This window comes from Pipistrellus hanaki (genome assembly GCF_964339955.1).
Source record: "Pipistrellus hanaki genome assembly, chromosome: 5".
In the NCBI taxonomy this organism is placed as follows: domain Eukaryota; kingdom Metazoa; phylum Chordata; class Mammalia; order Chiroptera; family Vespertilionidae; genus Pipistrellus; species Pipistrellus hanaki.
The window spans coordinates 44,785,114-44,807,409 of record NC_140507.1 but is presented as its reverse complement, the minus strand read 5'-3'; the positions used below and the strand labels follow the sequence as shown (position 1 = coordinate 44,807,409).

Below are 22,296 nucleotides of genomic sequence, written 5' to 3'. Positions count from 1 at the left end.
TTTATTAGAGATGTTCTCTGTCTTGTCTGTAATTTTAAAATATCTCAGTATAAACATATAATGTTGAGACAAAGTATAGTTTACAATTTCATTGATAAAAAAATTTCAGAGAAATAAAAAAATGAAGCCAGCTTTAAAAGGGCTTTAATTAGATACTTCAGTGTCTGATATTTATTAGTTTCCACAATTTTAGCTAAGAAAATGAAACCGTTCTATGGTAAGAGAAAAAGAAGTAGGCATACATACAGTTGTAGATATTATTTTCTAAAATTAAAATTTGCTTCATTTTTCCCAAATCAGCCTTCATGGAATAATCGTAATGGTCATCACTGCTGATAAATACTTTAAAAATATACATTTTATTGATGTTTTACAGAGAGGAAGGGAGAGGGATAGACAATTAGAAACATAGATGTGAGAGAAAGATCGATCAGCTGCCTCCTGCACACTCCCCACTGGGGATGTGCCTGCAACCCAGGTACATATCCTTGACCAGAATCGAACCTGGGACCTTTCAGTCCGCAGGCTGACACTCTATCCACTGAGCCAAACCAGTCCTGGCTGCTGATAACTAATTTTTAAGTCAGTGTTTTGGTTGTAATTTAATTTGCTCTGCTTTATATTTTAGGAAGGTGGGAAATAGAAGAACTGAAAGAAAACCGAGTGCCTGGTGACAGAGGACTGGTGTTGAAATCCAGAGCAAAGCATCATGCAATATCTGCTACATTAGCAAAACCCTTCATTTTTGCAGATAACCCTTTGATAGTTCAGTAAGTTTTATGTTTTTAAAGATTTTCTTACATTTATATTAGTTTTATATAATTTGATTTGTGAGTATATAATGGTTATAAAATGGGATAAAAAACACACAGTGCAAGTGTACACACAAACACCCTGGGGTTTTGAGTGAAAAGCAGATTAATAAAAAATAATTGACAGTGATTGAAACTAGACATAATAGGATAATTAAGCTATATTTACATTTATAGATATAATATCCTTTATTTAAAAAACGAAAAAGGACAAAACAAAACTTTTCTTCTGATCATAAGCTAATATTTTTTTGCATTTTTGACGTAATAACTGATACCTACTTTAATAATATAGAAAAAATATAGTTAAATGAAAATTACATTGCCCACATGTTCAAATGTTATATATCAATTAAAAATTTTAATATCAATTTAAGATCTTAAAGTTAATCATGGTACGAAAACTATAGGATTAAGTTCACATATAACATTAAAAAATGTCACCAGCATAACACTTTTAAAAGTCATCTATTATTACAACTTCATTTAAATTTTTTAATAAAATTAATTATAATTTTATAAATTTTCATAATTTATGAAAGCAATTATAGTTTTGACTCATAAAACCAATATAGGAAATTTAAAAAATTTTAGTCATGAGAAAATAAACTCCATTGCACAATTGTTCTTATATTGTTTCTTTTTTTTTTTTTTTTAAGAAGTCAAGTAAATTTAGTTTTTATTTCTCCTTGATTTTTATTTATCTTTATTGTTGAAAGTATTACAGATGTCTCCCCATTTTTCCCCTTTGACACCTTCCTCCCACTCCCACCCCCTCCGCAGACCTCTCCCTCACTATTGTCTATGTCCATGGGTTAATCATATAAGTTCTTTCGTTTATCTCTTCCCAAGCACCCCCTTCTCCTCGCCGCCCCCCCCCCCCCCCCCCCCCCGCCTTTCCCTCTGAGAATCCTCCATCTGCTGCATGCTTCTATGTCTCTGGATCTATTTTTTTTGTCAGGGTTTTTTTGTTTGTTTGTTTGTTTGTTTGTTTTTTCATTAGATTCCACATATAAGTGAGATCATGTGATATTTTGTCTTTCTCTTTGGCTTATTTCACTTAACATAACACTCTCTAGGTTCTTCCATGCTGTCTCAAAGGGTAAGAGGTCCTTTTTATAGCTGCATAGTATTCCATTGAATAAATTTATCAGTTTTTTTTTTTATCTACTCAGTTACTGATGGGCACTTGGGCTGTTTCCAGCATCAAAGTGAAAAGGGAACCCACTATATGGAAGAATATATTTGCCAGTGATTAATTTCCAAAATACAGAAAGTATTCATATAACTCAATAAAAGGAAAACAAACAATCCAGTTTAAAAAATGGGCAGAGGACCTAAATAGACACTTCTCTAAAGAGGACACACAAATGGCCAAGAGACATATGAAAAAATGCTCAATGTCACGAATAATCAGAGAGATGAAATTAAAATGATAATGAGGTACCACCTCATACCTGTCAGAATGGTTACCATCAATAAATCAACAAACTTCTGGAAAGGATGTGAGAAAAGGGAACTCTAGTATACTTCTAGTGGAAATGCAAAATGGTGCAGCCAGTACAGAAAACAGTGTGGCATTTCCTCAAAAAAGTAAAAATGGAACTCCCATTTGATCCAGTGATCCCACTTCCAAGAATATATCCTAAGAAACATGAAACACCAATCAGAAAGATTATATGTGCCCCTATGTTTATAGCACTGTTGTTTACAATAGCTAAGAGAAGCTAATGTTTTGAACATTTATTTACCCATTGCTGTGACAGGGTAATCATCATGACAGCCCTTTGAGGTGTAGGTATAGGCAGTGTGTCCATGTGATAGATGAGCAACTGGAGACTTAAAGCTTAAATAATTTATTTTTACCCTAAGAGTCACTAGAGTAAGTGGCAAAATCAAGAATAAATCTCAGTCTTTTTTACTCTAAAGCAGGGGTCCTCAAACTTTTTAAAGTGGGGGCCAGATCACGGTCCCTCAGAGAGCTGGAGGGCCGGACTATATGAACTACTAATTCCTACTGTAACACCTTGGCTGCGCTCACTGCCCAAAAAACCTGGCGGGCAGGATCAGACTCCCCTGGGGGCTGCATGTGGCCTGCGGGCCGTAGTTTGAAGACCCCTGCTCTAAAGTATACACTTGTCACCATATTGTGGAGATCTTGAGAAACAAGGCAGAGTAAAATTGGAGGGGAAATAACCATGATTTGGCATCTCAGATAATCAACCAAAATGTTACTGTATTTCTTATTCTTTTCAATACAAAATGTATATACTATCTTCACACTATTAAAGTTTTGTATTATATTTTTTACTCTATTATAACTGAAGTTTCTTTTAGAAAGATTTTTTAAACAATAGTCCATTAAAATTACCACTAGTTTCTGTTGTTTCTCTAGTTTTGATTTTTTTATATCTCTATCTCTGTCTATAGATATATACATTTTAAAAATTGATTTCAGCGAGGAAGGGCGAGGGAGAGAGAGATAGAAACATCAATGATCAGAGAGAATCATTAAATGGCTGCCTCCTGCACACCCTTTACTGGAGATAGAGCCCACAACCTGGGCATATGCCCTTGACAGAATCAAACCTGGGACCCTTCAGTCCACAGACCAATGCTCTGTCCACTGAGCCAAATCAACTACAGCTAGTTTTTATCTTGCTTTTTTTTAAATTCATTAAACCAAATCATAACTTTTTGGTTTTCACTGATAGTCATTTCCTCATTGATTTATATAACTTGTAATTAATTACTTTACCCAAATTCTCTTCTAAATGCTGTTTAATAAGTCTGTGTCTCATTGCCTAACTAGTTCGTTAAGATGTGTGTGTGTGTGTGTGTGTGTGTGTGTGTGTGTGTGTGTGTGTGTCTGTGTGGTGGCGGGGGGGGGGGGGGGTGTTGCTGAGAAGTACTCAGTGTTGTAAATCCATGAAAAGACACTCATGTCAGTTCTCTCTTTCAGCTGCAGTATTATATTTACCATCTCTCCTGGCTGTTAAAATCTAAAATACTCCAAGTTATTGATTGAGATTTTGAAATCTCTTTGCTGGAGGCATTTAATTAGATATACGATTCTTTGGCATGGTTAGGTATAACTGAACTAAAACACAAATTAGCAGTGCACTGGATATCTATGATCATTAGTAATTTCTTAGAGTTCTGTTGCTGTGGCTGTGGTCCTCATAGCCTTTGTGTTTTAGTCTATTAAGAAATATGTGTGGTGTATACCTTATCTGAATTTGAAGTTTCCTATTGTCTCAGTCAAAGTATTTTATTCTTAATTCTGCAGTTCTGATGGAAAAATTATTTCTAAAGTTAGTTGGCTTTTTAATACTTGATAATCATTCTACTGTTGACATTTTAAGGATGTGCATAGAAAATGCATTTCTGCTCATTTCCTCTAGGCTGTGGGTGTGCTTATTATGGGCTTTCTGGCAATATAAAATATTTATATTTAAATGAATGGAGAGTTATGTAGTAGATTTTTTAAAGAGAAATTAGTAATTTTTACTTATCAGCAGTGTGATTTTTTCCCTTTATTTAGATATGAAGTAAATTTTCAAGATGGTATTGATTGTGGAGGTGCATACATTAAACTCCTAGCAGACACTGATGATTTGAATCTGGTATGATATTTTAATCTTAATAAGTTTTAAAGTTAATAAGTACTTTAAGGAGTAATTGATAAAATTAAAAAATTTTAATTTTCAACTGAAATTGAAAACAACTTTGAAAATCTTCATCTAACATGAGTTTTCATGGCTTTTACAGTGTGCCTTCAAGTTTGATGTACAGCCATATTACTTGATGGCATCAATTTTTGTAATTTTTAGCAACATAAACAATTTTTCCATGTCTATAAATAAGAAACAACATGATGCTTATAAATGTCAGTGAAAGATCAACTTAGATTTATTTTCTTTACCAAGTAAGAATCATAAATTTGTTCAGAGAAATAAGATAACAAAGCAAAGTAGTGAAACAGAATGATCAAAGAACTAAATAAAAAAGGTGGGCCAGTTCAGAAATTGGCAGTCCACAAAAAATAACTAAAAATATTTCATAATGAAGCAGCTTGTATTAAGCCCATTTGAAGACTGGGGATGTTGAATTCTTACAGCGTTCTCCTACAGGAGGCTGTGTCAGGCTTCCTGCATACAGCAGGAAGATGGAGGAGGTGGTGAGGTACCTGTCAGAACACATGGCTTTGTATGGGCTGTGGACCATGGAGTAAAGGAGTCAGGCGCCACTATTTGGTCGTGGTAAAGGGGAAGTTATATAGTAAATGTGCAAGCTTTTGTTTTAGGTATTACAGGTGACAATCACCTGAGGGAATAATGATAATAATAAAACGTAGTGCCAAGTATTTCTTTAAGCACTTTACCCGATTAACGCAGTTGATTCTCAGAGAAACCTTTTTAACATAGGTACTATTATTATTTTCATACTTCAGAGATGATGAAATAAAACTACAAAGACCTTAAGGAATTTGCCAGGGCCACATGCAGCTAACATAAGTGGCAGCGGTAGGGCTTGAACCCCAGCATCTTACTCTAGATCCCGTGCTCTTAAATAGTAGGCCATGTCAAATGAGAAGTTATTAGTAGTAAAACAGTAGAAAAAATAGTCTCTGTGTCTGTTTTTGTTTCTGAATTTCTCTTTTCTCTGCTCAGAAGGGTCATTTTCTAGTGTGTTCCTAAATAATAGTGATGGATAATTGTTGTCTTAAGGTCATAAGTATGCTTTTCTCTATATTTAATTTTCTTAATAAAATATTAGTAATGCAGATTTGCATAAAGTAAACTAATTATGATGTAGCTAGGATGGTTTCAGCTTCCCTCCTACATCTTTATGAAGGAAGAAGTGTGTGCTTTAGAAAAACCTATTTTGAATAATGTTTGTCATTTTCACACACCCTTTTTTTTTATCGTGTGTTACATAATTCTTTGGTAAATTAGCATTTAATATATTTTTGTAAAGTTTGCCCAATTGGATAGAATTCATTAAATACTCTAGAGAAATTTATTAAATACTCTAATTCTGGATTAAACCCATCACTCATCTCTCTTTGAAGGAAAACTTTCATGATAAAACATCCTATACCATTATGTTTGGACCAGATAAATGCGGAGAAGATTATAAGCTTCATTTTATCTTCAGACATAAACACCCCAAAACTGGAGTTTTTGAAGAGAAACATGCCAAACCTCCAGAAGTAGACCTGAAAAAGTTCTTTACAGACAGGAAGACTCATCTATATACCCTTGGTATATCCTTTTCATTCATTCATTCACTCAGAAATATTTGGTGACTGCTGATATTTTCATGGCAAGTACTTTGGGAGAAACAAACATGGATCCTATCTTTTTAGGAAAATATTTTCTAGGCATAATTCTAATATAGGTGGAAAGTAAAATACCATTTGAAGGTACAGATGAGGTAGTCAAGAGTTCAAAATCAATTATCACTTCTAGATTGGTGACTCTGAGAAAACCTAGTAAAGGAGATTGTATCCAAACTAGTATTGAAATGTAGATGGAATACGGAAGGTAAGAGGCGAAAAGGATATTTTAGGCACTATGACATAAGTAGTGCTGTAAGCGTAGAAAATTGGAAGTAAGATCAAAGAGGAAGAAGTCTGTAAGGCCACGCTGAAAAGCTTAGACTTAATTCTACAGGCAGTTGTGGTGACTGATAGGTCTTACCTTAGGGTGGTTGTATCCATATCTAAACTTGGGAAGGGAAAGCACTGAGCAACCATGTATTAACATACTTAGCTTTCCTTAATGAAAATAGGAGTTTGCATAGATGTTCAGGGGGCAGAACTTTATAGGGATCATTCCTCCTCTTCCCAAGTACATATGGATGTAGAGCTATGGTCTGCCCTGGATTCTGTAAAATCACAGCATGAGAATCCAACAGGACAACTCCGTCCAAGACTGAGGCATTTCAGCTTTCTTCCCAAAGACTGCAGTTGTAGAAATAGTCACCTGGTCTGCACAGGCAATGACCAGTTTCATTTTTAGTGGAAACATTGACATCAAAGACTGTATATGAAATTGAAAAATAGTATGGACGTTTTGGGAACATATATTGTAGAAATCATGTGAAATTATAACTAAGAACAAATTAATTTAATCAGACTTTACTGTACAACCTGGTCAGAAACAATTTGGTAGTATACAGTATATTAAAGACCATAAGAGGTCTTGAAACCACAGTTCCACTTAAATTAGAAGCAACCCAAGTGTTACAGTACAGGTTTTCTATACAATGCAAAATGATAACTATGAAATGTTTAGCAACAGAAAAGCAATGCTTATAATATTAAAACAGGGAAAGAAAAGATTCAAATTGGAGGCACATCGTAGGGGCGGCTAGGCCAAATATGCAAGCACATAGAAAAAGACTAGAAAAAAAAAAGAACTAAAATTGTCATTAATCATCTCATATGTACCATGCTCTATGTTAGGCAGTTTGCTTAGAATCATCATGTGAGGGGAGCAGTTTCTCTCTATTTTTCCTTAATTTAGCTTAAGTAACTTGCTCTAAGAAGCAATAGTAACTGATAGGACTGGAATTGAAATTCAGGTCTGACTCTTAGGCATTTGCTTTTCTATGTATAAGATTTTACTGTATATAAAATCTTTGTTGTGTTAGGATTCAGTGAATTTTTCTTTTCTTTAAAAAAAAAGCCCCCTCTGTAATACTGTGGTATTTTATAACATTGTTCTATAATTGTTCTAAGAACCTTACAGCATACTTTATGTTAACTATGGAAGGGGATCACTAGGTAAAATTTATCTTTGGAAAGAATGATAGATGAAAATAACTGCCTAACATTTGTTTTCAATAAACTAAGGAAGTACAAGCTGCCAACAAACGTCAGGCTCATGCAGACTCACCTAGTTAAATGGGCTACGGCTTCCTGAAGGAACGGCTCTGAAATACAGCCAGTCTCCAGAGGTTCAGTCACAACAATGCCAAATTATATCAAACTCAAGTACTGCAATCCAGACATAAACTCCAATAATGCAAACACACACTCAGTATTTTCTTTTCTTTTCTCCACTTATTTCCTCTTCTATTAACAGCTGAGATTACTACAACAAAGGGAGACCTTAAATGCAAAACAGTACTAGCTAGATCCTTCCTAATTGAAGAAAAAGGCGTTTCTCAAGAAAAATCTTGTAAAGAATGTTTTCTGAGTAAATTTTACAATTGCAATGGATATTTTAAAATTAGAGTTTAAAAAGTACACAGGAAATAAGTGTTATATAAAAAACATATTTGGACAAAAAAAAATCCATTGAGAAGTGATGGTGCATTTTATTAAATTACTTAAAATTTTATCTTTGATTTTAGAAATCCCTAAATCTAGTGATTTTAGCATATTTTAACTTAATATATTGGGAACTCCTCTATTTCTGGTTGAGAGAAAAAGTTTACCCATGAAGTTTAGGGTAGTTTTATTATTTAAAAGATTATTTTAAAAAAGTCTATCATTATGATAACTATATTTAAATTGGTCTTTAGTGATGAATCCAGATAACACATTTGAAGTGCTCATTGATCAAATAGTTGTAAACAAAGGCAACCTACTGGAAGATGTGGTTCCTTCTATTAATCCTCCCAAAGAAATTGAAGATGCCAGTGATAAAAAACCTGACGACTGGGATGAAAGAGCAAAAATTCCCGATCCTTCTGCCATCAAACCAGATGACTGGTAAGCCAAGTTTTCGGTAGTAAAGCATTATTTAATGTCACAAAACCTCTAAGTGAAGTTTACTACTAATGAAATGTATTCTTTTAAACATCAGAACTACTTACTTTGATTATTTGGGATGAAGTACTTTTCTAAAATGGATTTAGCACATCCCTGCTTTTTAATTATCTTAATTTTCATTTTAATTGAATTAACATTTTAATTTGGTTGCTTTTTTTCAATTTATTTTTGTTTTTATGCTCCCAGTGCTATGGAAAGTTCCATGACTCTAACACATTAACACTTTATTTTAACTTCTAGTTTAGTCTTTATCATGTGTATGCATATTTTAAAGAGTTGTTGTCTTTTCCATTAATTAGACTTAAAATAGGCGTGTCTTCAACATCTTAGAAAACTATATAGAAGTCAGTCATGCCAGTTTGCTTAACCATAATTTTTTGCTAGCTGAGTATTTGTGTCATTTTCATTCTACAGGATTACGAATATTTTCCCTAAAAGAAATCTATTCCATTCCTGAGTTCGATAGCTTGAGTCCAGATGATGAGAGATACATGTATGTCTCTCTATTTCCTCTCTTCCCAAGAACCTTATTATGTTTTTCTGCTGATGGGTAACAATCCTGGTTTCGCTAAGTAGGTGATCTGTCTGTCTATATTTAACCCACTATATTAGTTATCTGTTGCTATGTAACAAATTATCTAAAACCTTAGCAGCTGAAGACAAGAGACATAGCACACCGAGTTCCTGAGTTGGGGATCTGGAATTGGCTACCTGTGTGGTGTGAATGCTAAATATGAGTTTATAAAGTTCTATTCTTATTTTACAAAGAGTTTTTTCCCCCCCTCATAATTAAGTGTTGGGTTTTATACAATGCTTTTGTGCATCTACTGAAATTATCATATAGATTTCCTCCTTTATTTTCTTAGTATGGTAAATTATACTGATTGATTTTCTAATTTTGGACTAATCTTATAATATAGTTGGTCAGCAAGTATTGTTCTTTGTACATTTGCTAGATTCTAATTGCATTTTCTCTCTCGGGTATATTATAGTATAATTTCACACAGTTATATATATGAATTTATATATATGAATTTATATTTATATATATGAATTATATATATGAATTTATATATAATTAGTTGTGATGAACATATACAATGATGTAACTACCACCACAATCATGACAGAATATATTTACATCATCCAAAAAGGTCCATATCCTTTTGTAATCAATTTCCTCCTCCTACCCTTAACCTCAGGGGACAACCACTGATTGATTTCTGTCCCTTATAGTTTTGCCTTCTCTAGGCTATTATATAAAATGAAATCATAGAGTGTATAGCTTTTGTTTCTGGCTTCTTTCACTTAGAGTAAGCTTTTTGAGATTATTGTAATTATTGATGTGATTGGATGTCGATCTATCAACTCCACTATTGTTTTCTGTTTGTCCCATATATTCTATGGTTCTTTATAAAAAGATTTTGTAATAAGCTATTTTATTTCATTAATTTTAAAAAATATATATTTAATTGATTTTTTTACAGAGAGGAAGGGAGAGAGAGATAGAGAGTTAGAAAAATCAATCAGCTGCCTCCTCTACACCTTCTTTTGGGGATGTGCCCGCAACCAAGGTACACGCCCTTGACCAGAATCGCACCTGGGACCTTTCAGTCCTCAGGCCAACGCTGTATCCACTGAGTCAAACCAGTTAGGGCTGTATTAAGCTATTTTATTTTATTATTCTACTTTTTTCTTTTCTGTTAGCTTATTAGCTTCATTCTGGTTTATTTTGCTGATTGCTCTAGGGTTTACAATATGTATCTTTAACTTATTTCAGTCTACTTTCAAGTAGTATTAAACCACTTTATGTCTAAGTGAACATTTTCCCCCTTCCATCCTTTGTGCTTTCATCATACATTTACTTCTATGCATGTGTGAAAGCCACACATTTATTCTTTATTCAGTGTCTTTTAATCAGACAAAAAGTCCATTTAATTACCCACATTTCTACTAATTCATTCTTTTTTTTTTTTTTTTTAAATCCTCACCCAAGGATATTCTTATTGGTTTTAGAGAGAGGAAAAAGGGAGAAAGAGAGAAACATTAATGTGAGAATGATTGATTGCCTCCCTTACATGCCCTGACCAGGGATTGAAGCAGCAACCTATGTATGTAACCTGATTGGGAATCGAACCCACAACCTTTTGATGTATGGGACAGCACTTCAAACAACTGAGACATACCAGCCAGGACTCTTGTGCTCTTATTCTTTAGTGTAGATACAAGTTTCCATCTGTTCTGTTTTCCTTTTGCCTGATAAACTTCTCTTAACACATTGTAGTGTATGTCTGCTGTCATTGAATTCTCTCAACTTTGATTTGTCTGAAAACTTCTTTATTTTACCTTCCCTTTTGAAGAATATTTTCACTATTGGATTAAGGTTGATAGTTATTTTGCAACAGTCATGTCTTTTCTTGGAGCTTGCATTGCTTCTGATGAGAAGTCAATTGTTCCCATCTTAGTTCTTCTTTACCTAATATGTCATCTCTCCCCACCCCCCTTTTTGGGTTTTAAAAGGGAAAAAAAAGACATATTAGGTAAAAAAGAACTTTACCTAAACTGTTCAGGTTTAAACAGTTTGATTTTCTTGTCCCTTGATGTAGATTTTTTTTTGTGTGTGTTTTTCTTTGTGTTTTTTGAGTTTTTTGGAATGTGGTTTATAGTTTGAATCAAATCCAGGTAATATTTGGCCCTTATTTCTTTAAATATTTATATGCACCTCTTCATCTCTTTTTGGAGGGCACCACTTAATGTATATTAGATAGGTTGCTTTATATTATCTCACAGGTCACTGAGGATCTGTTTTTATTTTTAAATTTGTAACCAATTTGTAAATTTTTAACCAATTTTTCTCTTTATGCTTCATTTTGGAAAGTGTCTATTTCAATTTCTTTAAGTTCTTGATTGTCTGTGAACATTAAGGGGATTACCCTTTCAGAACATAGAATGTTACTCTTGGAACTAAAAGTGTTTACTGGTTAGCTCTCTTGTAGGTAAAGAGGGATACTGATTAGTAATGTAAATGTCTTTGCTTTCAGGCAAATAGTATAATAGGGAAGTAACTTGTTCAAGGAGGGAGGAATACTTCAGTTTCTTAAACAATAAAAACATCACTTAGTAGTGTATCACTTTATGAATTTATACTATCAGAAAAGGTAGAACTTCATCCTCCATGTTGGTTTTCTAACATTGCTTCATATTTGTTTTCCCATAAAGTGTAATGCTGACACTGGGAAATAAGTTTGCCCTTAAATGTGAGAAACTATATATTGAAATCTCATTCTGATTGGTGATATGAATTAGAAGTTGCCACATATGTAAGTGTACAAGAAATGCTCCTTTAAATGTTAAACTCTGGTTATTCTGAGCCCTCAGAGACTCAGGATAACACTGGTATCAGGCAAGTACTAGTCTTTACACAGATAGTTGATTGTTTCAGTTTATTTGCTTATTTTGTCTTGTTTGGAAAGTCATAACATAATCTCGTTTGAAATTTCTACTTTTCTATAAAAATTATATTAGTAGTTCATTTCAGACCATATTAAAATTGTGGTTATATATTTTAGAATTTATTAAGTTCTATTTTAAAATTAAAATTACTAACATTAAATATTTTAAAATATTAGTGTAGGAAAAACCTTTCTAGATATGATATAAAATTAAAAAATTATAAAAGAAAATATTAACAAATTTTAACCCATTAAATAAATGATTTGTACATGGCAAAAAAAAATCACCATGAACTATAATAAAAAACACACGAGAAACTGGAATAACTATTTTAAATTCATATAGCTGACTATACTAGTAGAGGGCTAGGTTTTTTTTTTTTTGTTTGTTTGTTTTTTAACTAATGTCTAATAAATTCCAGGATATTCATTACAGCATTATTTATAATAATAAATTTTAGGGAATACTAAATGCCCCTCAGTTATAGATAGGTTAAATAAATAATGCTATATCCTCCAAAAAGAAGACTGTGGAACTGTTAGGAAGAATGAAGCAGATGTATGTGTATATAAAATAGGACTCTTTGGGAAGTCTTCACATGTCAACATCCAATATGTATTTGTTGATGAATGACTGAGTTTTAAATGATAAAAGCAACATTTAACAGACTTTATATAGAATTCTTTTTGTATAAAAAAGAATATATTCATATGTGTATGTCTGCATAGAGTGCAACAGGAGCAATGTACAAAAAACTGGCAAGAAGATTTAGGTGGATGAGAAATTGGACAAAGTAGGCACAAAGACAAGAAGGTCAGGAAATACTTTTAGTACCTTCTGAATTTTGTGCCATTCATTTGTAAACCTTTGCATAATTAATAAGTAACATAAAATACTGGACTTACAGGGATGAAAGTGAACCTGCCCAGATAGAAGATTTAAGAGCTGTTAAACCTGATGGCTGGCTTGACGATGAACCCAAATTTATTCCAGATCCCAATGCTGAGAAGCCTGATGACTGGTGAGCATCCTTCATCCCCAGAGGTCCATCTATTGCATGTCTCTCAGTTGCTCTTTTGTTGCTAGTGTATATGACTGATAGTAGAGAATTGAGGTTATTATATTTGCTTTGTTCTAATGTCCTAAGGAATGAAGACATGGATGGAGAATGGGAGGCACCTCATATTTCTAATCCAGCCTGTCAGATTGGGTGTGGTGAGTGGAAGCCTCCCATGATAGATAACCCAAAATACAAGGGAGTATGGAGACCTCCAATGATAGATAATCCTAATTACCAGGTAAGGACCACTTGTTCCAATCCCATTCTAGAGTCAAAATGTTATGCTAGTTCTATTATACTAGTGCCCCGGTGTACAGATTCATGCACATTGAAAGCAAATTATTTAGAAGGTGGCCAGCGGGGCAGGACTGGGCGAGACAGTGGTGCTGCGGCTCTAAGGGCGTCTGTGGAGTGAGCGGGGTCCCTCCAGCAGGTAGGTTCTCTCAGCCTTGCCTGCAGGGATTGGGCCAAAACTGGCTCTCCAACATCCCCAGAGGGGTCCTGGATTGTGAGAGGGTGGTTTTCCAGTAACGCACCCTGAAATCGGGCCCCTCCTCTCTGGTTTTGGGGTGCATCACCAGAGAACCACTGCTGCCAAGTTACTGCAGCTTGGCAGTTCCTGTGTTGAGCATCTTCCCCCTGGTGGTCAGTGAGTGTCATAGCTACTGGTCGATGGTCAGATGGTCACTTAGCCTTTTATATATATATATATATATATATATATATATATATATATATATATATAGTTATTGATGATGTTAGATTTATGATAGAAAGTTGATTTGTAATAGTGTGCCTTTGGCTATTTGTCAAAGAAGATAGACTCCAACTAATCTATAATAATAAAAGTGTAATATGCAAATTAGACCAGATGTCCTTTCAGATGAAGCTGGGGCTGCAAGTGACAGGTCCTGGGTGCCTGCAGGTGGCCTGAGGGAAACCTGGGTCCCGGGTGCCAGAGGGAAGCCAGTGCCGGCAGCTAGGGGAAGGAAGGCCCGCTCTTACATGAATTTCGTGCATTGGGCCTCTAGTTTATATTTTAAAAGTAAAGCATTCTTTAATTTTCTGGAGGAATAAAGAACTGGAGATCAGCCACTTCATATTGTATTTTTCCTAATAATCATTGTAGAATAAAGTTCTATTTTAGAATGAAATATAAGAAATGACTTCTGATCAAAAGTACTGCTATGCTTAACTAATATGCTGCTTACTTTCTGATGTTATAAAAATTTGTGGTTTTTTTTTCTAAAATTAGTCAGATACCCTTTGAGTGTACCTATTTTTTTTTTGTAGTAGAAGTCCATTATGTTATCCATTTAATCTTGTATTTTTATCTAATTATTCATTGACATTTTCTAACATGTATTTTACTTATGCAGTTAAATATTCTAATTGCTCATTTTAGTTTTTATTTATAGCATTTATCACCAAATATTTATTTTAGAAACTTTTTTCTTAAATATCTGTCTCCCTCATCAGACTTGACCCTTGATAATACAAGAACTATGTCACTTGTACCCCTAGCTCTGGCATAGTGCCTGGCATGGAATAAATACACATGATGTCAGAGTGATCATACTGTCAACTTGATTTAATTGGATTGTGTTTAATCGTTTCAGACCTAATAGAACTTTTTTGTTGGATAATTGTTCTGAGGTTCAACTATGATTAATGCCTATCATGGGCATATATATTAAAAGGAGTGGCTCCATTTTTACCAAACAGTGCTCTCTGATTTGGGCAATTTTAATAACATCTTACCTTAAATACTTTACTAAATATAAAAAACTTGTCTACCTGGCCAAGTAGCTCAGTAGGTTGGAGTGTCATCCCGTACACTGAAAGGTTGTGGATTCAATTCCAGGTCAGGGCACATGCCTGGGGCGCGTATGGGAGGAAACCAATTGATCTCTCTCCCTCTCTCTCTCTCTCTCTCTCTCTCTCTCTCTCTCTCTCTCTCTCTCAAAATCATTGAAAAACATATCCTCGGATGAGGATTGAAAAAAATCCAAAGTTGTCTAAAATAGTACCATTTACTTGTGAAATTTAATTGCTCAAGTTTATTTGTGTTAGATTTTCTTTTTTAAAAAAATATATTTTTTATTGATTTTTTTACAGAGAGAAAGGGAGAGAGATAGAGAGCTAGAAACATCATTGAGAGAGATACATCAATCAGCTGCCTCCTGCACACCCCTCACTGGGGATGTGCCCGCAACCAAGGTATAATACATGCCCTTGACCAGAATAGAACCTGGAACCCTTCAGTCTGCAGGCCGATGCTCTATCCACTGAGTCAAACCGGTTTCGGCAGTGTGTGTTAGATTTTCACTCTGCCTTTTTTTTCTGTAGAGTTTAATGTCAGTATTATTTACAGGAACATTATGTACAGAATAAGCACAAGATTTCATTTCCATTGAATTATTAATGAATTAATATCAAAGTTTTCTTTTTCTCTAGTTAGTATAGATGATTTCACTCAACAACTACTTAAGTAGAATTTATAATGAAATTATTTTATTTGAAAATGTCTTTCAATTATTTTTCTTCCAGGGAATTTGGAGTCCTCGAAAGATTCCTAATCCGGATTATTTTGAAGATGATCATCCATTTCTTATGACTTCTTTCTCTGCTCTTGGTTTAGAACTTTGGTCTATGACCTCTGACATCTATTTTGATAATTTTATTATCTGTTCAGAAAAGGAAGTAGCAGATCGCTGGGCTGCAGATGGCTGGGGAGTGAAAAGAATGATAGCAAATGCTAACGAGGTACGGTACTGACCATATAGTAATAATGGGAGTTGGTCCTGGTTATGGTCATGCAAATTATCCTTTAAAAGGTAAATTTTTAATAATTATTGAGCACCAAATAAATGCACTTAAATTTATATAGATAGAATATTTAGCTTTACTATATTATGATACAACTTCACTATAAACTATATAATGAACTATATGTGTCTTAATTTCATTCATTAAATTATGATAGCTATAATGAGGTTATTTGCTGTTTATAGAAATGATACTACTTATTTCTATTTATAGTCTTTGTCTATAAGTCTTTGTCACCTTGACAGTTCTAGGTCTAAGTGGTAGCAATAATTCGCAGGTTGATTTTATTAATAAATCCTTTAAAAGTATAGAATGAGTTATCAGAGCTGTATACTTCTAAATGAACCAGGTAACACAGGTTGGGGCAAAAGTAGATTTATATTATGCAAATGGAAAATAAAACAATCAATAAATAAGAATAAACTGTTTTGTATACTCACAACTGTAAATCTACTTTTGCCCCACCCTGTGTATATCTATTAAAAATGAATTATTGTATATCCTGTAATTTAAAGTTACCAAAAAAAGAAAATTGTCATTATTTTTGTTGGTAGATTAGCCGTTTTCACCTAACTAGTAACATATCTTCTACTACAAAGTCTTCAACAGCAATGGATGCTAATAATTAATAGGTTTAAACTTACAAAATATAAGATAAGAATATGAAGTATTTTTTAGTTTAACAAGTTCACACTCCTTAATATAAAAAACGCCTAGGTAAAATAAGTTTTTGGGATAGGCTGTAATTCCTGATGAAGATTTGTAATTTGAGTTATATTTTCATGCTTATTTCCTCTGCAGCCTGGTGTATTTACACAGCTAATGGCAGCTGCTCAAGAGCATCCCTGGCTTTGGTTCATTTATCTTGTGACAGCAGGGCTTCCAATAATATTAATTATTTCATTTTGTTGGCCAAGGAAAGTAAAGGTAAATAAAATGAATTTTCTTCAACTTAAAAAAATATACCTCTTAGTGTTTAAGAGTTCTATGAATTGAGGAAGTGGTTCTTCAACTAAATTTTGTATAGATTTTTTTATTGTGCATGATGTCAGTTATTGCATTTTTTTTTATTTTATTTTTTTAAATATAGTGCCTTGTGATCATGGCTGGGTAGCTCAGCTGGTTAGAGTCTTGTTCTTTTTTTTTGTTTTTATTCTATTAATTTTTTACAGAGAGGAAGGGAGAGAGATAGAGAGCTAGAAACGTCAATGAAAGAGAAACATTGACCAGCTGCCTCTTGCACACCCTCTACCGGGGATGTGCCCACAACCAATGTACATGCCCTTGACCAGAATCGAACCTGGGACCTTTCAGTCTGCAGACCGACGCTCTACCACTGAGCCAAACCAGTTTCGGCTAGAGTCTTGTTCTGATACACCAAAGTTGTGGGTTTGATCCCCGGTTAGGGCCCATATAAGAATCAATGAATGAATGCATAAATAAGTAGAACAACAAATCTCTCCTTCTCTTTCCCTCTCTCTCCCTCTCTCCCCCTCTCTCCCTCCCCACTCCCTCTCTCCCTCCCTCCTTCTCAATAAATAAAAACAGTGCTTTGCTTTTAGTAAAAATAGCTTATGTTAAACTACCACAGAAAAAATATGAAGATGCAGAGTATAAAAAATCTGACATATGTAAACCACAAACAAAGGGAGCACTAGAGCAAAAAGTGAAGGAAGATAAAGCAGCCCTGGAGAAACCAGTCAACTTGGAAGAGGAAAAAAAGCAAAGTGATGGTGAAATTCTTGAAAAGGGTAAGACAGTGATAGTGATTTATAATGAGGACCCTGGGCAAAGCTCATAAAAACTGTATTATCTGGGAAACACTAGCTCTTGTACTACTCATGTATTGTCAGAATTATACATCTGAATCCTCAAGAATGCGTGACTGTGGCAGAGGAGTAATCATGCCTGCCTGGATGTTGTACCCTGAGCAGCCATCACCTTATTCAGTTGTTTGTCTTCTAGGAAGAAAGATATTTAAATATTGTTCATGAATTCCACATGCCCCCGCTTTTTGCAAGGACTTTTCTTGACTCCAACAATGCAGATGAGATGGGCTGTGTAGCCCATGGCCTCTGTACAAGAGAATAGGTGGAAGGCAGGTGACTGCAGCAACAAAATCAATACTTCCAATGGCTGTTAATGATCAGATAGCTTATCAGATCAAATAAATAATGTAATCTCCCGAAAGGATTGCTGAATCATATGTCCCCTTCCTACCCTAGACTAAACTCCTAAGGATTAACATCAGTTAAAGAACTGAGGCTTTTTGGTGGCTCTCCCTTGAGGCCTCCTCACGAACATCTAGGCAGGTGTAAAACTATTGATATTTGCCTGTTGTCTCAAGCCAAGATCCAGGTTGAGCCCTTTATGATTTAAATTATGTCTTAAGCACTATTTTTAACTTCTATAAGTTTATGAAATAGTTGATTTAAAAACACACACATCCATATGTTTATAAATGTATATATACATATATAAACAGAGTTTCTTTGGTTTTCATATTACACACAGACTGACTGCTTAAGAATTCTTTAAACCTGTCCCTTCAAATATAATTATTTATAAAATGTAGTATAATAATTAGTATTTTTAGTTATTTAAAAATTTTCTAGTAAAAGAAATTGTTTTTAAATATTGGGATTTAAATAAACCCCCTTATTGTATTAATTGCTTTTCAGTAGCAAAATTCTAATTTATCAAGCCTTTGCCTTTAATAAAATCTGTATTCCAGAAGAAGAAGGTGAACCTGAGGAAAAGAGTGAAGGAGAAATTGAAATAATAGAAGGACGGGAAGAAGGTAGTAAGCCAAATAAGTCTGGATCGGAGGATGAGGTGAGCAGCTCTAACAGAAAATAAACCAGTTTCTATGTATGATCATTAGCCAAATGTTTATGTCAATAAAAGGAGAAATCTGTTCTGTAAAGGATTTTTTTTTTTTTTGCCATTTTCCTGTCAGCTTTCATAAGAGCTTCCATAATGTTTTTTAAATATGTCCATTAAACAGGAAAATACTATAATGATATCATCTTAATGCCTAATGAAATAGAATAAAGCCAGCCCATGGTTTATAAAGTATATAGAGAGGACTGCATCTATAAAATATTACAACTTCGTCATTAAAGTATTCTGTTGAAAGGTGTAATAAAAAGGCCATTTGAATATTTAAAAGGTAATTGTGTTTATCACAATTTTCTTAACAGTCATTGTATACACATGCTAATTGATTCAATAATTTACATCCCACATTCTGAAATATTTCACTCATTGATTGGACAGTTGAGCACTATCTGCCTGACATGGTGCTTTTCTCAAACCTTTAGTAAACTAGTTTCCCCATTATCTTGATGGTTCGTACCCCTTTTTATATCCTGATATGAAATAGAACTTTCTACAGTATGCTTTTTAAGTCAGTTATTATGGAATCAGAACCATCCAGGTATAATCAGAACCAGAGACTTTTCTTTTTTTTTTCTATCTAGCCCATACCGAAGGCCGTTTTCTATACTTCTTCAGCCCTTGAAGAGCTGCACAATCTTGCCCCAGAGTCACAACTCTTACTACTTAGCGTTAGATAGGGTGACAGTATATTATGAAATAAACTTCCAATTTTGTCCATTTGAAGAAATATCCCAAATAAACTTGCTTTATTGTAACTGTTTTTTAAAGCTTATTCAGTACACATACCTTGGTACTGGTCTTAACTGCTTTGTGAGGTTTTAAAGGGGTTTGGAGATCATTATCGAGGATGAATATCCTAGTTGGGTGGAGATAATTTCTTCCAGAATAGAGTTTTAAAGTCATCGTTCCACCTGTCATTCACTAAATAATACAATCATTCATGTGCATATATATTCTAGTTACATTTTTTATTGTTGACACTATTACAGATGTCCCCCATTTTCTCCCCTTCTCCTCCCTCCACTCCACCCCAGGCCTTTATCACACCACTGTCTGTGTCAATGAGCTATATATATATATATATATATATATATATATATATATATATATATATATATATATATATATATATATCTGTTCTTTGGTTAAACTTTTTCTGTCCCCCCTCTAGTTACATTTTGCTTCACATAATATTTTATGTACCTTTACAATATCTAAAGTCCATCTTCCAGTCATTTAGTCTTCTCATATACATTTGTCAGTGAGCAAAAATGAGCCACTTTTTGTATATTATAACCTTCAAAAATAATTTAAACTCTTTTGTATAATATCTAAAACTCCATTATTTTATATTGTTACACAAGTTTAATTTATGTGCAAATACTTATTCTAGAAGGATAAGAATTAAAAAAAAGAAAAAAAACAAACCATAAATTTGGTATTTATCTTTCCCGTCTCCTTGATCTCAAAGTACTATATGCCAGGAATTCTGTAAAACCACTCAGCAATTCATTACTTACAGAAATACTGTGATGAAGTTAGTGCTTAATATCTGCCAATGAAAATGTCATAACCTTTAATTAATTATGACATTAAGTCCTAAATTATAATATAAAATTGTGAATTGAGCTGTTAGCAGTATTCCTTGTCAGATGCATATTTAATAAGCAGAATTATTCTAAAAATGTAATCGTGCCAAAAGGTGAATAAATTAAAACATCAATTTATATACACATTTTTGGTCAACTGCATGAAGTAAAGGAATATATACTAGTGTAAGATAGTATTTTATTTTTAGAACATATTTTAGAGAATAAGAAATATATTATTTACTACCACCTACTAGTTAACATATAGTATAAAAATAAACATTTTTATGATTAATTTTTTCTAGATGAAGGAAGCAGATGAGAGCACAGGATCTGGAGATGGGCCAGTGAAGTCAGTACGCAAAAGAAGAGTACGGAAGGAGTAAACACTATTCAAGTATTTTTAATTCCTGAGAGAAATGTGGCATTCTAAAATCAGTGTGCCAGAACTGAACTTGAATCAGTCTGCACATCCTGTTTTTAATATCTAGTAATGTTACATATAATTTCAGACATCCATTATAGTCTTTTCAGGAAAAAAACAGAAACTTTGAAGTTACCTGGTCTTTGAATTCAGAACAAGAGAAAAGTGGCAAGTTATATATCTGATTTAAGAGATTAATATCATTAAAAGTTACACAGTTTTAATAGTTTGGAGAAAGTTTTGGTTTGTACAGAGCAAAATAATATGCAGCAGCTTTCATGCTTTTGGAAAAATCAGTTATTGGAATTTCCTCTTGAATGGCTACACTACAATATATCTGGTAGTTCTACAATATAAAGGAGCTGTTCTGGTGTACAGAGCTAAATGCAATAAAGTTTCTCTATGGTTGTTTAAGTCTATTAACATTTGATAGTGTTGTGTGTGACCCACATTTACCTAGTTTGTGTCAAATTATAGTTGTGGTTCGTTCACTTACTAGTAAATTACAGATTTCTTTAAAGTGGTGCTTTGATGGCCAACAGGTTAACAAAACAGAAATGTCTAAGTGTCATTCACAGACTTACTGGTCAGTAGTGCAGCACAATTTAGATTTGAATACAAAGATAATTGATTCATCGAAACAATAGATTTTTCCCCCACACTTTTATAGATGCTTTATGCCAGAATGTTGTACCCTATTTATAAAATTGCTTATGTGTACACTGCTCTCAAAATAGAATTTAAATATTTTTCTTCTTTAATTTATATCCATTTTTTATATCCTTTTTAATAGGTGAGCTATTATTGGGAGGCTTTAAATTAATTTTCTGTGCATTAAGAAATTCTAATGGCTAATAGATGTGCTTTATATTTCTGTCTTGCTTTTTTTCCTGACAAATTTAAATCTGTTCATCTAGCTTCAAAGCTACCTCTAAGGTGGATAGAAGCAACTATTACTACTTCTTCTCTTTTTAAACTACAGTAATTACCAAAAGTCATAGAATCCTATCTAATAAAGAGGGAATATGTTAATTGACCCTCACACCATCACAAATATGGTGGTGCCCACAGCCAATAAGGAGGGAATATGCAATTGATTGCCCCACCCTCAAAGATGGTGGTGTCCACGGCCAATAAGAAGGGGATATGCTAATTGACTGCCTCACCCTTAAAGATGGCAGTGCCCACAGCCAATAAGGAGGGAATATGCTAATTGAATGCCATGCCCTCAAAGATAGTAGTGCCCAGACTCCTCAGTCCCACCCGGGCAGGGCAGGCCCAGCCACTCTGTGCACCTGCCTCCGGAGTCCCCTAGTCCCCTTAACCCCCTAGGGCTGTCTCAAAGCATAGGCAAGCCTCGGATAGTGGCTCCCCAGCCGCCCAGGGCCAGCCTGAGGCACAGGCAAGCCTCAGATGGCTGCTGCCCAGCTACCCAGGGCTGC

General features: G+C 34.0%; 1 protein-coding gene across 3 annotated transcripts in view; it reads left to right on the top strand.

The window, feature by feature from the left end:
- The window catches only part of CLGN (calmegin), a 37,469-nt gene extending 16,196 nt beyond the window's left edge, over positions 1-21,273 (top strand). Inside the window, exons 5-15 of one of the 3 annotated variants that reach the window (XM_084884250.1) lie at positions 629-770; positions 4,357-4,438; positions 5,887-6,079; positions 8,349-8,538; positions 12,959-13,072; positions 13,199-13,349; positions 15,662-15,877; positions 16,742-16,867; positions 17,532-17,691; positions 18,675-18,775; positions 20,736-21,273. In XM_084884250.1, coding sequence (XP_084740376.1) covers positions 629-770; positions 4,357-4,438; positions 5,887-6,079; positions 8,349-8,538; positions 12,959-13,072; positions 13,199-13,349; positions 15,662-15,877; positions 16,742-16,867; positions 17,532-17,691; positions 18,675-18,775; positions 20,736-20,816 — 1,556 coding nt within the window. In that variant the 3' untranslated portion in view covers positions 20,817-21,273. Of the gene's footprint in view, positions 1-628; positions 771-4,356; positions 4,439-5,886; positions 6,080-8,348; positions 8,539-12,958; positions 13,073-13,198; positions 13,350-15,661; positions 15,878-16,741; positions 16,868-17,488; positions 17,692-18,674; positions 18,776-20,735 lie in introns of those variants that run through there. The other 2 variants (XM_084884252.1, XM_084884251.1) reach the window with 2 other exon arrangements.
- Positions 21,274-22,296: the final 1,023 nt, after the last annotated feature.